General features: G+C 48.4%; 1 protein-coding gene across 4 annotated transcripts in view; it reads right to left on the reverse strand.

Moving 5' to 3' along the window:
- The window catches only part of CMTM7 (CKLF like MARVEL transmembrane domain containing 7), a 42,355-nt gene extending 28,184 nt beyond the window's left edge, over positions 1 to 14,171 (reverse strand). The window contains exon 1 of one of the 4 annotated variants that reach the window (XM_060307574.2): positions 13,896 to 14,171. In XM_060307574.2, coding sequence (XP_060163557.1) covers positions 13,896 to 14,054 — 159 coding nt within the window. In that variant the 5' untranslated portion in view covers positions 14,055 to 14,171. The remainder of the gene's footprint in view (positions 1 to 13,895) is intronic. The other 3 variants (XM_070046678.1, XM_030830047.3, XM_070046677.1) reach the window with 3 other exon arrangements.
- Positions 14,172 to 18,306: the final 4,135 nt, after the last annotated feature.

Genomic DNA, 18,306 nt, shown 5'->3' on the forward strand with positions numbered 1-18,306 from the left:
ACTTCATTTACTGTCTGTGGAAGGCCAGACAGCACATCTCTGGAACCCACTTTTCATCTTTTGCCTCCACCCTGCCATCTGAGAATGACTCTGATGCTCTCTCCCTTCAAGTTTGCTCTGTCTTTATGGTTCTGCTTTTCTCAGCAAAAATTCAAGGACCGCTGCTCTCTCTGAAGAAGCTATTAAGGAAAAAAATGTGCTAAAATAAAGAAGATGGAGGCGTAACTGCCAGCCAGAGCGGCAGAGGGTGGCCATCACCTCTCCAAAACTTCATGCTTCTAAAAGGACAAACTAGGAACTTCCCTGGTGGTTCAGCAGCTAAGGCTCCACACTCCCAATGCAGGGGGCCTGGGTTCGATCCCTGGTCGGGGAACTAGATCCCACATGCATGCCGCAACTAAAGATCCTATGTGCTGTAACTAAGACCCGGCACAGCCAAATAAATAAATATTAAAAATAAATAATCAATTAAAAGGACAAACTCTGAAAAGTCTGCCCACAACTGACAGCCTTTCATTGGTTTATTAGTGTCCTGTGGCTGCTGTTACAAGTTACCACAAAATTGGTGGCTTAGAACAACAGAAATGTATTCTTTCACAGTTCTGGAGACCGGAAGTCCAAAATCAGTATCCCTGGGCTGCAATCAAGGAGTTGGCGGGGCTGAGCTCTCTCTGGAGACTTCAGGAGGGTGTGTTCCTTACTTCTCCCAGCTTGCATGGCTGCTCTGGCCGTCCTGGCTCATGGCTGCATCACTCAAGCTCTGCCCCACCTTCACATCACCATCGCCTTCCCCACAACCCTGCTGTTGAGTCTCTTATAAAAACACTTGTCGTGGGATGTAGGGCCCACCCAGAAAATCTAGATAATCATTTAAAGACCCTTAACGTGATTAAATCTGGAAAGACCCTTGTTCCAAATAAGGTAACATTCACAGCTCCCTGGGTTTAGGACGGGGATATAAATTTGAGGGGAGGGGGACCAGATGACCCACTACATCTGGAAATCAATTTTTTTATCCCTAAATGACACTAAGACAATTATATGTTGAAATGGTGATCACAGCGCTAAATACAGGCATATCTTGTTTTACTGCATTTTGCTTTATTGCATTTTTTACAATAGCACTGGCGTCACTGACCTCCTGGAGTATCTATTGGTGCCTGCAGCATTTGCTCATGTCATGTCTGTGTCACACTTTGGTAATCTTTGCAGTATTTCAAACTTTTTCATTATTATTATATTTGTTATAGTGATCTGTGATCAGTGATCAGTGATGTTACTATCGCAATTCTTTCAGGGCACCACAAACCATGCCCGTGAAAGACGGTGAGCCTGGGAGTTTCCTGGTGGCGCAGAGGTTAAGAATCCGCCTGCCAATGCAGGGGACATAGATTCAAGCCCCGGTCCGGGAAGATCCCACATGCCGTGGAGCAACTGAGCCCGTGCGCCACAACTACTGAGCCTGCGTGCCACAACTACCGAAGCCTGTACACCTAGAGCCCGTGCTCTGCAACAAGAGAAGCCGCCACAATGAGAAGCCCACGCACCACAACGAAGAGTAGCCCCCGCTCGCCACACCAGAGAAAGCCCGCACGCAGCAACGAAGACCCAACACAGCCAAAAATAGATAAACAATAATAATAATAAAAAGATGGTGAGCTTAACCAGTAAGTGTTGTGGGGTTTTGTTTGTTTGCTGGGGGTTTTTTTGGCCGCACCCCACAGCATGTGGGATTTTAGTTTCCCGACCAGGATTGACCCCATGCCCCCTGCAGCAGAAACGTGGAGACTTAACCACTGGACCACCAGGGAAGTCCCTGTTGTGTGTGTTCTGACTGCTCCACTGACCAGCTGTTCCCCATCTCTCTCCCTCTTCTCTAGTGTCCCTATTCTCTGAGACACAACAATATTAAAATTAGGCCAATTAATAACCCTACAACGACCTCTAAGTGTTCAAGTGAAAGGAAGACTCACATGTCTCTCAGTTTAAATCAAAAGCTAGAAATGATTAAACTTAGTGAGCAAGGCATGTCGAAAGCCCCAACAGGCTGAAAGCTCGGCCTCTTGTGCCAAACAGCCAAGCTGTGAATGCAAAGGAAAAGTTCTTGGAGGAAATTAAAAGTGCTCCTCCAGCGAATACACGAATGATAAGAAAGCAAAACAGACTTAATGCTGATATACAGAAAGTTTTAGGGGCCTGGTTAGAGGATCAAACCAGCCTCAACATTCCCTTAAGTCAAAACCTAATCCAGATCCAGGTCCTAACTCTCTTCAATTCTATGAAGGCTGAGTGAGATGAGGAAGCTGCAGAAGAAAAGTCTGAAACGAGCAGAGGTTGGTTCATGAGGTTTAAGGAAAGAAGCTGTGTCCATAACATCAAAGTGCAAAGTGAAGCAGCAGGTGCTGATGTAGAAGCTGCAGCAAGTTATGGAAAAGATCTAACTAAGATCATTCACGAAGGTGGCTACGCTAAACCACAGATTTTCAATGCAGACAAAACCACCTTCTATTGGAAGAAGATGCCATCCAGGACTTTCATAGCTGGAGAGAAGTCAATGCCTGGCTTCAAAGCTTCAAAGGACAGGCTGATTTTCTTGTTTGGGGCTACTGCAACGTTAAGTTGAAGCCAATACTCACTTACATTCCTAAAATCCTGGGCCCTTAAGAACTATGCTAAATCTACCCTGCCTGTGCTCTCTAAATGGAACAACAAAGCCTGGATGACAGCACATCTGTTCACAACATGGTTTACTGAACACGTTAAGCCCACTGGTAAGACCTATTGCTCAGAAAAAAAGATTCCTTTCAAAATATGACCACTCGTTGACAAGGCACGTGGTCGCCCAACATCTCTGACGGAGATGTACGAAGTGAATGTTGTTTTTAAGCCTGCTAACACAACATTCTGCAGCCCGTGGATCAAGGAGTCATTTTGACTTCAAGTCTTATTATTTAAGAAATACATTTTGTTAAGACTATATAGCTGCCATAGATAGGAATTCCTCTGATGGATCTGGGCAAAGTCAACTGAAAACCTCTGCAAAGGATTCACCATTCTAGCTGCCATGAAGAACATTCATGATTCATGGGAGGAGGTCAAAATAGCAACATTAACAGGAGTTTGAAAGAAGTTGATTCCAGCCCTCATGGATGACCTTGAGGGGTTCAAGACTTCAGTGGAGGAAGTCACTGCAGATGTGGTGGAAACAGCAGGAGAACTAGAATCAGACGTGAAGCCTGAAGATGGGACTGAATTGCTGCATCTCCTGATAAAACTAGAACAGAACAGAGGTCACTTCTTATGGATGAGCAAAAAAGTTGTTTCTTAAGATGGAATCTGCTCCTGGTGAAGATGCTATAAAGCGTGTTGAAATGACAACAAAGGATTTAGAATATTACAAAAACTTGGTTGATAAAGCAGCAGCAGGGTTTGAGAGGATTGACTCCAATTTTGAAAGAAGTTCTCCACTGGGTCAAATGCTATCAAACAGCACTGCAGGCCGCAGAGAAATCATTTGTGAAAGGAAGAGTCGATCTATGCAGCAAACTTCAGTTGTCCTATTTTAAGAAATTGCCACAGCAGCCCCGACCTCCAGCATTCACCACCCTGATCAGTCAGCAGCCATCAAACACCAAGGCCAGACCCTCCACCAGCCAAAAGATTATGACTCGCTAACGGCTAGAGGAGCATCTCTGTGGTGCACCTCACTCTCCAGAGCTCCCCGCAGGATCAGGCTGAGGCAAGACTTCTCAAACCCATCTGTCTAGTCCTCCTCTTGCCCTTGACTGCTGCCCTCACTCAAGGACCAGATGCACAAGAATGCCCATCTCTAGATCTCCTTTTAGGGAAGCTGACTTCAACACTCCCTGTGATGGATGTTGGGAAATTCTAAGAAAAATGCTGGTCACGCAGGTCTTCTTGTTCCCTAGACTTTTCTGGTTCTTAACATCTTAAATAAAGTTCAGTGGGAGTCTAGAGCAGTGGAACTCTGAACCCTGAACACGAAGTAGAGTCTCTCAATGGCAATGAATGTGGAAGACCCCTGAAACCCTCTGGGAGAAGATCACAGGAGATGTGTGAGAATCTAAATTACAGGACAGATGAACAAATTTCCAAGAGCAGGCAACATCTGGTCCAGGAATTCTACTTTTAGGAGTTTCTCCTTCTGATTACCTTGTACACACACAGAACTATGATATGTACAAGGGTATCCACAACAGCACTACGACACAACAAAAGATGGGAAATAACCTGAATGCCTGTTGAGAGGGGACTAATTAAATAAATTATGGTACATCTATTCTCTGGAACACAACGCAGCTGTTAAGGAAAATGAGGAGAATGAGAATACACTGAACACATACGGAATTATCCCCAAGATGGAAAGAAGATGGACAAACACACAAACACACACACACACATCGAAACATAAAATAACTCCTGAAGGATATACAAGAAACCAGTATCACTGGTAGCCTCCAGGAAGGGAAAGCAAGAATTGGAGGACTTTTTGAACTTTTAAAATCTTGATCATGTGAATGTTATCTGTTCAAAAAAACCAAATACAATTTTAACAATTGTACAACCATAATTACTGTTTGCATCAGGATTTTATTTTTTAGAGTGGCTCTGGGAAGTGACCCTGGAGGACAGTGGGACTACTGGGCGGTAGAGGCCGTTCTAACATGTCTAGTAGCTGCACAGAAGGTATTTAAATTCCCCACACGGTTTCCTCATCTGTAAAGTGGAAGTACTGACACCTCTGAGGGATGCTGTAATGACGAGTGAGTTCTTGCATTTAAAGCATTCAGCATAATGCCAAGAGCAAGAACTCAGCCAACAGATTTACTCCACAGGAATTCAATGACATGTGACCACAGCCCAGATAAAAACTTGTATAACTGTTATTGTAAAAATGGCCACTGTACCTCCTGTCTCCTGCACGGCTGTTGCCCCATGTTTTCTAGCTAAGGAGCAGCCGTGAGACCACCGGATTTGATGCAGGAGGCCCGGGCTTCTGTGGGTGTGTGAGATGTCTACGGCTGCATAACAAATTATCCCAAGTTGGTAGCTTAAAACAGTACTCACTTATCATCTCACAGTTCCCACCAGTCAGGAGCCCTGGCAAGAGACTTCTGCTCAAGGCTGCAGTGTAGGTGGTGGCCAGACTGGGGTTTCATCTGAGGCTTGGGGTCCTCACCCAAGCTCATATGCTACTGCAGCTATAGGAATGAGGTCTCTGTTTTCTGGCTGGCTGTCAGCAGAGGGCTGTTCTCAGCTTCTAGACAGAACCTACAGATGCTCGCCACGTGCTCCTCTGCCAGGCCGTCTCCCAGCAAGGCAGTTTACTTCTCCAGGGCCAGCCGGAGCATCTCTCCTTTGGGAAGAAACCAGTACAGCAGGTCCCCTATGTACGAACCTTCAAGTTGCGAACTTTCAAAGATGCGAACGTGTGTTCGCAAGTCCAATCACGTAAGTTAGTTCACATGTCTGGCGTACACGTGCGTGCATCCTCTACAAGTGGTTGTGCTTTTGTGTACTTTACTATACAGTACTGTAGAGAGTACAGTAGTACAGTATCTTTAATTCAAGCCCAGGATACCCACAGAGATTCACAATGCAGGAAATGGCAAGGGGATTTTCTTTATTTGAGGAGGCACTGTTAGTTTTTGAAGCACAGGACCTGAACATAGAATGGTACATAAAGGTTGCAGCAGCCATTCAAAATGCAATCCAGTGCTACCGTGTCATCCATGACGAGACAAAAGGAGCTACTAGCAGTGATAGCTACTACTATCACTGGATCATTTTTCAAGAGGGTAGATAGAATTGAATCCAGCAAGGAACCAGAACCTGTGCCATCAATGTCAGGCGTGAGTGAAACTGCAGCTTGCCCTCCTCCTATTGGTGATGATCCCTCAGCTCTACCATATCCCACCTCCTCTCCCTCCTCCAGTCAGTAACTCTTCTTGCCTGTTCATTTGATGCCAGCCCCTGTATACCAGCTCTTGTACTGTACTACTGTACTTTTCAAGGTACTGGACTGTAAGATTAAAAATGTTTTATTTTTTGTGTTTGTTTTTTATGTATTATTTGTGTGAAAAGTATTATAAACCTATTACATTATAGTACTATATAGCCGACTGTGTTAGTTGGGTACCTAGGCTAACTTTGTTGGACTTACGAACAAACTGGACTTATGAACGCACTCTTGGAACGGAATTCGTTCATATGTGGGGGACTTAACTGTACCTCTTTTGAGGGCTGTCACCTGATTAGATCAGGCCTACCTGGAGATAATGTCCTTTTGATCAACTCAGAATCATGTGATTTAGAACCTTAATTACATCTGCAGCATCCCTTCACCTTGGCATATGACATAACCATGGGAATGACATCCCATCATCTTTGCTATTTCTTACTGGTTAGAACAAGTCACAGGTCCTGCCCACACTCAAGAGGATGGAGTTACATAAGGTTGTGACTCATTGGGGGTCCCCCTAGGGTGTGTCTGCCACAGTGGGCTAGCCTGGGAGCCTGTCTGCCATACACAGACAGACAGACAGACAGCACACCATTGGGGGAAGGGTTGGGCCTTGGCCACACCTAGGCTCAAATGCTGGCTCCAGAATTTAATGGAATTTTTGAAACTTGGGCAAGTTAAAAACCCTCTCAGCCTTCATTCAACCAACAGAAAGGGAAAATAAATAACAGTCATTAAGGGTTAAACAAAGGGAAACTGCATGTAAAATTGCCTGACATAATAAAGCAGACACCCGAACCTTAGTTCTCCTCTCAGGAGGAACCTAGGACTTAAACACAAAGATGATACTAATGGTTTCCTCTTAAGCCTTCCAGCAGCCCAGAGAGTAACATGTGAAACGCTTTATAAAATACGACGCCCACTGTCTGGCCTATACCCCAGTGAGGGGTTTTCCCCACTCTGGCTGAGTTCATCTCTGGCAAAAGGTGAAACTGTCATTAGTACCTGCTGTCACATCTCAGAGCACCTCCTTTTAGCTCTGCTACCGTCTGCCCACCAATGAGGAGACAAATGGATAAGTTATGGTCCAACCAACTACCATGTGTAGTTATCACAGCATCCTTTTCAAATAAGGTTTAATCACATGGAAAAATTCTCATGGCATATTGATAATAAAAAAAATAACCCCAAATTGTCCTTTTATGAGCTCAAGATTTGGACTCAAACTGCTTCGCTATTTATGGCTTTGTGACTTTGGGCAAGTTACCTAATTTCTCTGTGTTTCCTCATCTGTAAGGTGCAGATAATGATTGGACCTACCTATCATGAGGATTAAATGAGGTCACACATGTAAAACACCTAGCCCAGTGGCTGTCACCTAACAGGAACTCAATGTGTGATAGATGCTATTACAATTAGTTAAGTATCACTTTCATCATTTGAGAGGAAAAGTTTAAAAAAGACTTCTTTATAAACAATATTAGCGTTGTTGCCACCTCCTTAGGGGAATAAAGAAAACCTAAGAGGAAGAAGTGAGTAAAGAGATATGGAGGGTCATGCTATATTTAATCGCTCCCTCTGCCTTTCAGAAGGTCCAATTTACTCTGTACCCGAAAGCCTTTAATTTCTCCCTCCTCCTTCTCATTCCCTTCTGAATTCCCTTCACTTTCTCCACCTCTAAAAAATGAAAATGACACCCTCTTTACCCTTAAATTTCACAGCAACCCCTTCCATGAGTAATGTGTGGCAACCATTTTATAGACAATTTCTCTTTCTCTATCAATCAATCTATCCTTCTATTTATGTAAAGTAAAAGGTTGTTCAAGGGAAAGGAAGAGCCTTGTCACTGCCTCTGCGAAGTAAAACACAAACCAGGTGAAAGGCTTTCTCAGCAGGACGCTGAGAAGCTTCACGGTGTTGATTTCCGCCAGGGAGCAGGACAGGGCTGCGCTGGGGAGAGGCCCCGTTCTCCTTGCCAGCCCTCATCTCTCAGGAAGACCCGGGGCTGGAGGACCAGCCGCCAGCACCAGGCCCCGAGCCAGGCCACGGATGCCAGGAGTTGCTAAGGACCCCAGAGAGGAATGCCCGGGAGTGAGCAGTGGGCAAAGGAACTGCTGAGCCAAACTGGTGACAAAGAAGGAGAGCATCTGGCAGGCGGCGGGTCAGAGGGAGGCTCCCAGGCAGCAGGCCTGGGGCAGCACCTCGGGCAGATGGCAGGGGGAGGAAACAGATGGACAGCCAGGGGCCCGGGCAGGAAGCGCCAGCACTGAGAGTGGGGGATGAGGGATGGGAGGAAGGGAGCAGAGAGAAGGCCTTCCCTGGTACAGAACTGAAATCAATGCACTGATCCACACAGGGAGGCCTCGGAATGTCCTGGAGGGTCTCCAGGACCCACTGTAATACCAGAAACCCTGTGCAACTCTGTCCAGACTCATGCGGGACCATGCACCAGCCCCATTCCCACCCTGGTCCCCCAGCCTCATGGACCCTCAGCTGCTGTTTGCATCAGGACCATCTTCTCTGGCCAGTGGTTCCCAATCGGGGGTGGAGGGGACAGGCAGTTATTTGGGGTGCCCTGGAGGGGAATTCTTGCCAGCAGTTAGGAAATCCACATACTCTGCAGCCTGAATAAATAATGCCTCATACCCCCGTGGTACTATCATCCTTCCGGTGTACGCGGCTATTGTCATAGCTTAAATACAAGTGCCTTTAAAAGTGTTTGATGGGGCTTCTCTGGTGGCGCAGTGGTTGAGAGTCCGCCTGCCAATGCAGGGGACGCGGGTTCGTGCCCCGGTCCGGGAGGATCCCACATGCCGCGGAGCGGCTGCGCCTGTGAGCCATGGCCGCTGAGCCTGCGCGTCCGGAGCCTGTGCTCCGCGACGGGAGAGGCCACAGCGGTGAGAGGCCCGCGTACCGCAAAAAAAAAAAAAAAAAGTGTTTGATGATGGGCTTCCCTGGTGGCGCAGTGGTTGAGAGTCTGCCTGCCGATGCAGGGGACGCGGGTTCGTGCCCCGGTCTGGGAAGATCCCACATGCCGTGGAGCGGCTGGGCCCGTGAGCCATGGCCGCTGAGCCTGCGAGTCTGGAGCCTGTGCTCCGCAACGGGAGAGGCCACAACAGTGAGAGGCCCGCGTACCGCAAAAAAAAAAAAAGTATTTGATGAAAAGAAAGGCTGCAGTAGACGTTATACAGTTCTCATTTCATACTGGACATACAGAAGATGATTTCTCCAAGACCCCTTGCTTTTGGAAAGGACATGCGGCTGCTTCTGACCAATGGTATCACCTTTGAGCCAAAGAATAAAAGAGAACCTGTAAGATCCTTATGTGCTTATTATCTTCTTTGATTTCAGTTGAAGAAGGCATGTGTCATAGAAGGTGTCCCAAAGTCACAGTGGTGACTCCATCAGCCTTGCACCGTGTGACTTGTGAAAAAGATATATTTTCACACCAGCAACCAATGACTGATAGAAACTCTGAAGAAATAAATCTTTTCTTATTAACCTCTAAAAAAATAAAATAAAAGCATTACAAAATTTCCCAGTCCACCCATGTCACTGTTGCTTTTCCAAACCATCAGACACCAAAAATACGACTATGACTTAAAATGTTACTACTATCACATTTGGCTATAAAGGGACAACCATTGATTTCTAGATGTTAACAAGTCTAGACAGTTGTTTAATGCCAGCATGCCCAGCAGGGCAAGAGGCGCTCCATTCCTCTCTCTGTGAAAGGTGAGGGCCATTTATCCCTGGGAAGTATTTACGGCTTTGCACACCAAAACTTCTCTACAGGGGAGTTCATCACTGTCTTGTTCGTGAATGGGCAGAACTGGAAGCTTCTTGAGCCACAAAAAGGGGGAGGGGGCTGGTCACACAGATGAAGGGACATTTGTGACTGGCTATAAAAACGCTACTGAAAACCTAATTGCAAACAAATCTTAAGTGACACGAGAAATCATTCATCACATATTAAGCAAAAAGAGCATTTTACAAACTGTGGAGTATCACTCTTTTGTAAAACCAAAACAAAACCAACAACCACAAATTATCTCTCTCCTATGAAACAGCAGAAAATCTTACTTTAAATATCAATCTTGGGGGAGAGGGAGTGGGAGACTCTAGTTTCTTCCCTGTGTTTCTCAAAGTTTCTACAATGAGCAAGTATTATTTCTGTTATTGGGAATAAAGCCCATAACTTATGTCTTATCATTTTTATTTGTTTGACCATTGATGGACAGCAGTTTCTTGTTCTTGGATCGGGATTGGGTTGGGGTCAAAGACTCTAGACAGTGAGGTTCTTTGCTGCCCTTAACTCTGCAGCTTCCAGGAAACAGGGCATGGGGGTGCAGGTTGCATTGGGGAACCAAATGATCTGAAACAGAATACGGAGGGGTGGGCCATTCTGGGCTATGCTAGCTCATTCTCCACTCACAGGTCTATTCACGGTTATATCAGAGGCTGCGATCCCCCAAAGTCTAACTCCATTTGGAATCCCGGCTGTGAATGGCCAGGGGAAGACCATACTTGCTCCGACCTCCTAGAAAGTCTTTAGGATGCTCTCTCTGGCCAGAAAACTCAGGCACTCTCCCCCGACTCACACACCCACTTAGGCTCCTTCAATCGTATTTCTGACAATTCACCTCTTTAGAATCGCAAATAAGCACTTGCAGTGCCTTCGTTCTATACTGAAATGAATAAGATGCATCCTGAATATGAGCCTAATCCCTGTGACAACCAAACAAAGCTTCCACAAAGTTCCAAAATGACCCCTAGGGGGCTGTACAGCCCCAGGTTGAGAACCATCACTTCAATGGTGGGTTGATATCGACATGATTACTTCTGGGATAGTCTCAGAATAAGGACCATATCCTCAGCACTATCTGGCAGACCCTAGATGGTCTAGTCTTGGAATACTTCTCCAGACTCACCCACATCACTCCCAGCCTTGCTCCTTCCCTCCAACCATTATCACTACTCCTTCCTCCAGCCTCAGAGCCATTGTCTGTGCTCTTCCTGCTTTTGGTAACACTGTTCCCTCATCCTTCAAATATCCTTTCCTCAGAGAAGCCCATCCTTACCTCCCAGACAGGGCAGACCCCCTAGTTAATTCTCTATGACACTGAGGACCTCTCTTTCATAGCTTTTGTCCCAGTTTATAATTTTATATCTAAAATCATTTGATTAATACTTTCCCTATTACAGTATAAAGAGAACAGGAGCTGACCTGTCTGGTTTACTCTGCTTTCCACACTGCCCTAGCATATAGTAGGTGCTCAATATTTACTAAGTAAAGGAACCTTCTTGGAATTCCCCGGTGGTCCAGTGGTTAGGACTCCATGCTCTCACTGCAAGGGCCTGGATTCAATACCTGGTCGAGGAACTAAGATCCCACAAGCCCCGTGGTGCAGCCAAAAAATAAAAATAAAATAAAGGAACCTCCTGGAAGGTTAAATTTCCATCTTTACTGCTTATGAAACTACACACTGATTCTCCTTCCCTATTACGGTTCTGCAAATGTCCCAGTCACTGCCGAAAGGATCTATCTTGTTAACGGCTGTATTCCACACGCCTCGCTTGCACAGAGGTAAGAAGAGAGCAGATGCTCAAGAAGTGACAGAAGCCTCTTTATACGTGTCAGGGTGAGAAGGGGAAGAACTGCCCAATACTGGCCCATGTCTCGCCCTACCTCCTTCCTTTCCACCACCCCAGCATCACCCAGCTCTGACTTACGCACACTGAATAAGGAGAGGCCAACGGGGCACGCCCAGCCCGACACACCCACATTTATCTCTCAAGATTCAACTCAAATGTCACCTTCGTCTTCCCTCCATCCTTCCTCCCTTATGTGGGCAACCACAGAGCTTCATGTCCCCAACCAGGGAGTTTGGGGACTTGTGTGTCTCTTCAGAACCAAAGATTCCTTGAGGGCAAGGGTTTTGTCAAATCCATCTGTTTGCAGGAATGGAGATGAACACGGCACTCACAAATGTCTGCTGAACAAACAAACTCATGAGGAGTGCTGGTGGAGCCCTGAGCAAGGCCCTCTGGATCCCTGCAGCTCAGGCCCCTCAGGGATCCAGGTGATGCCAGGAGACCCGGCTCCAGTTTACACTCTGTGAAGTTCCAGATGGACATTCCTTCCTCGACTAGTGGACTTGGGGAGACTCCCAGAAAAGAGGAGAAGGAGGAGAATGGGGAAGAGATGGACAAGGGGCCCACGCAGAGAGTCCTAAGTGGTCTCGCTGTTGTAATATGACCATCCAGCAAGGGCAACTTCATTCCCAGGGGCTCTGCTCAAACCAGCCTGCAGCCACACGGCAGTCCCCAGGGAAGGAAGATGTGAGAGTCTCTGGGCACAAAGAGAAGCAATCCTCCAAGTCTTTGTTCTCTTTGGAACAAGCGGCCCATCACTGTCACCTGCAACTTGGCACAAGAGCCTGATGTAAGAGGCTAGCTTAGGAGCTTAGAGTGAAACGGAGGTTTCTCTTCTCCATAATCTTTGTCCATTAAACTCGTGGACCGAAACGGAGGATCTGACCGTGATTTTTCTCCACCAAACTCATCATTCAGCTCCTGATAACATTTTCCAATGCTCAGTTAAGGCCTGACCCACTCCCACCCATTTTTTTTTTAAGGATGGGGAGGTAGGCTGGTCCCCTCTATTTGGCTGATCAGATCTCTTAGCCTGAACCCCAAAAATGCCTTGCTCAAAACCAACACAGCTCAGCATGATTTTTTTTGTTAGTAACTAAAATGCCTCTACTTCCTAATTTTTAGTCCATCTAGAAGCTCTTCTTTGAGAAAAGGGAACTAAGTCCCTCTTTCCTTCAGGTCTGGCCCAAGCAGGAAACCAGAGCCCCCTCTACACACACTCAGCACCCAGAGTAACAGAGCTGTGGATTCCTGGGCAGCCCTCACCCCGTGTCCAGGCCTGGGGCTGGCCCACCTTGGTAGGCCCTACCTCTGGATCTGTGACCTTGCGTCTAACCCACATTCCTTCCTTCACCCCCCGCTTTCAAAACTACCACTTCCCCCTCACCATTCTGGCTGCAAACATGACAAGGAGTGGAGTCACAAAGAGCCCAGCCCAGTTTCAAAACTTACCGAACAAACGGGAAAGGTGTTTAAAATTTTTAAATTGTAAGGAAGAAAAACATGGGAAGGCAGAGAAGAGTGGGGAACAGGAGAACAGGCCGGGCAAGGTCTGCGCTGCTGAAGGTCCCTGCAGCGCCGGTGGCACTCGGCGCCCAGGCCTTCGTCCTGCCCGCTCCACAGTGACCCCCATTCCGGCGACTCCCGCTCTCCCCAGATAAGTACCGGCTCCCCAAAAGGCCTTCCCCATTGACCGCTGCCGTCCAACGGCCCCGAGAACCGGCCCGCCCTTGGAACTTGAGGGGCAGGGCCCGGGACGGCTGCCCCAAGGGTCCCAGGGCTTTCTACCCCCGTGAACGCCTGGCCTTCGGACCCCGCGCTCGGGCGAGGGTGAGCCCCGAGCAGGAAGCCCTGCGGCGCGGGGTCCGGGGAAAGAGGCGGCGGGAGAAGGTCGGCTTCCGCGGCCTGAGCGCCGCCGCCCGGCCGCTCTCCACCCCCGGCCCGGGTCCGAAGCGGCGCTGCCCGAGAAGAGGAAGGAAGACACACAGGAACTTTGGCCGTGGTTTCGGTCACCAGCTCGCAGGCTCCGCAGAGTGGCTGGAAAAACTTGGGACCTCCGAGCGGGGGCGGCGCGAACAGGCCTGCCGGGTGCGCCGAGTTCCAGCGCGGCGGCTGCACGCGCAACTCGCCCGAGGAAGCCCCCTCCAACTTGACTTGGGCGGCGAGACCCCCGCCCGGGGCGCGATGCTCCCGCCGCGGGAGCGGCCCCTCCGCGGCCACCCCGTGTGACCCCGGCTCGCGCCCGGGCCTCTCTTACCATCTGGGCCACTTTCAGCAGCGCTCCGTGGGTGCGGGGGTAGACGGGGTCCAGCAGCCCCTCCGAAGAGCTCGCGCCCAGCGGCCCCGCGCCGGCCCCGGCTCCCGGGGCGCTGCCGCTGCTGCACGTGGTGCGGACGAGCCCGGGCCCGTGCGACATCGCGCGGCCCTCGCCGGCCGGCAGCCTCCAGCTGCCGAGGCCGAAGGCCAGAAGCGGAGAGGCTGGGTGGGGCCTCGGGGGCGTGGCGCAGGGGCGGGGTCCTGGGGTGGGGCGGGGCCCGCGCCCCCGGCCCGCGCTGAGGACGCCCACCCAGCCTCCGCCGGACGCGCGGAGGAGGGCCTGGCCCGCGTTCTCCGGAAAGGTGGTGGCAGCCCCCGCCCTCTGGGAGGCGCGAAAGTTGGGCTGGAGGGAGGAGGGAAACGGACGCCCTGGGCCGTGGCCTTTCCGAGATGGGCGAGGCCAGGGCACAGCTGGGTCTCAGCCTCCTGGGATCTGGTTTGGGTGCGGCTGCGGGTATGTGCTAAGGGTACTTGATTGAAGTATAACTCACATACACTGAAATGCCCAAAGCTTCCGTGTTCAGCTCCGTTAATTGTTCTGTATGTGTATGTACACCTGTGTAACCACCGCCCACAGCAACAAATACCGGCCGATACCCCCAAAAAAGTTCCCTCGTGCTCCTTCCCTCTTTCTGTCACTATAGATTCGTTCTGCCTCTTCTCAGACTTGATGTACTTGAAATAATACAGAATATTCTCTTTTGTGTCTGGCTTCTTTCACTCAACAAGATGCATCGAGATTAATCCCAATAAAGCTGTGGTGAACATTCTGGTGAGATTTTTTGGTGGACAGCAGCTCTCATTTCTCCCGGGAAAATACTTAATGAGTGGGTTTGCTGGGTCACAAGGTGAACATAGGTTTACTTCTAGTAGAAGCTGTCAAACAGTTAGAGATGCTACATTGCACTCCTTCCGGGTTACTTTTAAAATGAGCAAGCAGGACTACAGAAATGAAATGTTATCAGTGTTCTCTCTGAGCAGAGTGTCCCTGTGGCCAAACTTGATATATCTCCAAATGTTTCGAAATAACACAAAAAATCTACCTCATGACATCATTGGATGCCACTGCTGTCCTGTCATCAGAAGACTGTCAATGTGGCAAAGTCTTGATAATTCAGAATGTGGAGATAATCATGCAATCTCTGTTTTGACAAGTCTCCCAGGTGATTCTGATGACCACTCAAGTTGAGCACCATCATTGCCAAAGTTGAGGCATTTCAGGAATCGTAATGCCATGTTCTCTACTTGGGTGTACATTTGAAAGTTTTCATGACCAAAAAAAATTGCCTCTAATATCTGTTTTCTGTTTAGATAACAGTCACGGTGCCTTCCATTTCGTTCTCTATAAAACAAAGATAATTGCATCTCGGGGCTCCTGTGACAATGTGATAGCCGTGCAGGCGCTCTGTGACAGCTCCTGATGCATGTCGTTTTCCATACAGATTTACATCTTCACTTTTGTACTTTTCCAAGGCTTCGGAACCCATCATGGAGATGACAGGGGGTCTTTGTTGAAGTGAAGGCTTCAGGAAAGCAGAAAAACCCAGCAGTGGATAATTTCCCCTCCTTCCAGGGGCCTTCATCCAATTCTCCAGCAATCTTCTAAATCAGTGATTTTCAATGTATGGTCCCCAGCCCAGCAGCACCAGCATCACCCCGGAACTAGTGAGAAATGCAAATTCTTAGCCCCACTCCCCCATCCGCCCCAGACCTGCTGAATCAGAACCTCTGGGGGTGAGGCTCAGCAATCTGTGTTTTGGCAAGGTCGGCCCTCCACCTCCCATGTGATGCAGATGCATGACGGAGTTTGAGAACCACTGGCATTTCCGGAGTCCACTGGAGCTGAGACTTGGCTGGGTTTCTCGGACTGCCGTTGGCCCACGTGCCACCCAGCTTAGATCGGAAATAATCACTGCTGGTGGCCACTCTGTGTTAATCATTTTATCATGATCACTTAAAAGCCCGAGCGAGAGGCTTGGCAGCACAAGAGCTGTGTGCTGGCCCGGAGTGCAAGAAGAGGTTCCACAGACCAGACCTGCGGCCAAGTACACGGAGGTGTCTACACGGGGTGATGACTTCTTGGCGGGAAGGGCTGCCCCCTGGGGAGGAAGGGCTTTGGTGGGTGCAGGGCTGGGTGCACTCAAAAGAGTGAGGGGGCCCACCCACCTTTGCCATCTTGTCTTGCCACCTCTCCAGCCACATCTAGCAGCTTCCACTCCTTTGGACCCCATGCTCAAGCCTGAATGAACGTCACGCCCTCTGCTATATCACGCTTCTGAGCGTTTGTCTGAACTCCCTTCTCCACTCACTGACGGCTGGTTAACAGCTCTTTATCCTTCAGTGTGTGTGGTTGAGGTGGCCCCTCCTCCTCCAGGAAGCCTTCCCTGACTTCCCACCACTTCCCAGTAAGGGTAAGGTGACCCTGGTGGGCTCCCATCATTTGATTAGGAAGTTGCATGGTGATACTGTCAAGTCATCTTTGGAAAATACCACCTGCCATGACTCCTATGAGGATTAGATAAATTAAGGCCTGGAAAGTCCTCAGCACAGTGCCTGGCATATAGCAAGTCCTCAACAGTGTGCAGGCTCTTCTGGGCCTTCATCCTGACATCCATGGCACCAATCACAATGCCTGGAACACAACGGTGCATCTTTATTACTTTTCAATTTGATAGTGGAAGAACCATTTATTTATGCTTAATTGCCATGAAGCCCAAGAATAACCGTGACTATCAGGTGTGACTAACAGGTCACATCAATTTCACTGGTCTATTAAATTAAAACTAAGTCTGAACATGAATGCTCACTTTGCATTATTTGTTGTGCATAAGGAATAATCTTCTACTTGAAAATGGGGGGGAAACCTATCTGGAGATTCAAGAAAAGAGTAGCGTGGAAAGAGCACTGGATTCAGAGTTAGAAGACCTGGCTGGGAATCCAGGTGCCTCGGAGCAGGAATCTCCAGATCTGCAAAGCAGGGGGCGGCGCTGCTTACTCACAGGGCTGCTGTGAGAAGTGAATGAGATTACACGTGTTCAGGCATTTGGTACACGTTAGTGGACCCTGAAATAGGCTGGGATGGAGGACGGCTGTGTCTGGCAGGTTGGGGCACTGGCAGACGGGCAAACAGCATTCTGAGCCACGACCTAGCAAAAACCAAGCAAGCAAACAAAGCAAAAACCTCTGGGCTGCCCTTGGTTCAGACCTGCCCTTTTTGTTCATAAACCTTGACCAGCTTACACGCCTTGTACCATGTCCCTCCGATACCCCCAAGAAACGTCTGTAAACAACTGAGGGACACGAAACATTGCTAACGCTTGCTGCCCCGCTCAGGATGTTTGTACTTGGTTCCTGCCTACACTTGAGAATTTGGCGCTGACTCACACAGGTGGTCCCCGAATTACCACCCCGCCCAATGTGTCTCTGGAAAGCCCACCCTATATGGTGGATGTCACGTTGCAGACTGATGTCTGGCAGTGGTTGATGAGAGCATGGTGACACTGGATGGATCAGCAGCGGGGCTGACCTTGGACAATTTTCTCTCATTTTCTGATAATTTACTGTGTGTTGCCGTGACTCCCCAAGTAGACTGTAGGCTCCCTGTAGACCATCTGCTTTGTGAATGCTCTCCACTGGCTGTGACTTGCTATGCTTTGCAAGAGTGGGGCAATGGAGGACCCCTAACTCCTTTAGCAGTGGGACAATCTGCATAAAGGTCCTGGTTTTATTTGCTTGACCTTTGGAATGAGGAGATGGGACTTTGGTTGCTGGTCTGCCCACAAGTGAAGTTATCTGGACCTCAATGTTCTTATTTGTGAAATGGGCTGATAGCGCTCATTTTTGAGGTTCAAACAAATGAATCTGAAAATGTTAACAAAGGTAACAAAGCAACATACAAATGTAAGGAATAATTAGCTTTTTGTGCTAACGTTTTCTATCAGCATCGGTATTCCTATGAAGTTATCAGGATAGGGGAGGGAAGGAAGGGGAGAGGGAGGAGAGGAGAGGAGGCTCTTTTTCCTTCTTTATCCATGAAATCTTTCATAAATGAAATAAATGATGACCAAAGATGACTACACTTCCCTTCAAAAGGAGACCAAGGAATGGGCATAGTCCTCTGAATGGTTTTTATGCAATGGCTCTGGTCACCTGCCCACCTTTATAAGAGAACTTGAAGATGTTATTTTTTCCACAAATAGTAAGGATCCTTTTTCTGTTTTTGACCTGCTGAAACCACTGCCTTCTCTTGTCTTTTAAAAATATTTATTTCCTGATGATGAAGGTATTTCCTGCTCATTGTAGAAAATTGGGGGAAATTCAGAAAAAACAAAGAAAACTGAAATCACCCCATG

This window comes from Globicephala melas, chromosome 11 (assembly GCF_963455315.2).
Source record: "Globicephala melas chromosome 11, mGloMel1.2, whole genome shotgun sequence".
Classification (NCBI taxonomy): Eukaryota; Metazoa; Chordata; class Mammalia; order Artiodactyla; family Delphinidae; genus Globicephala; species Globicephala melas.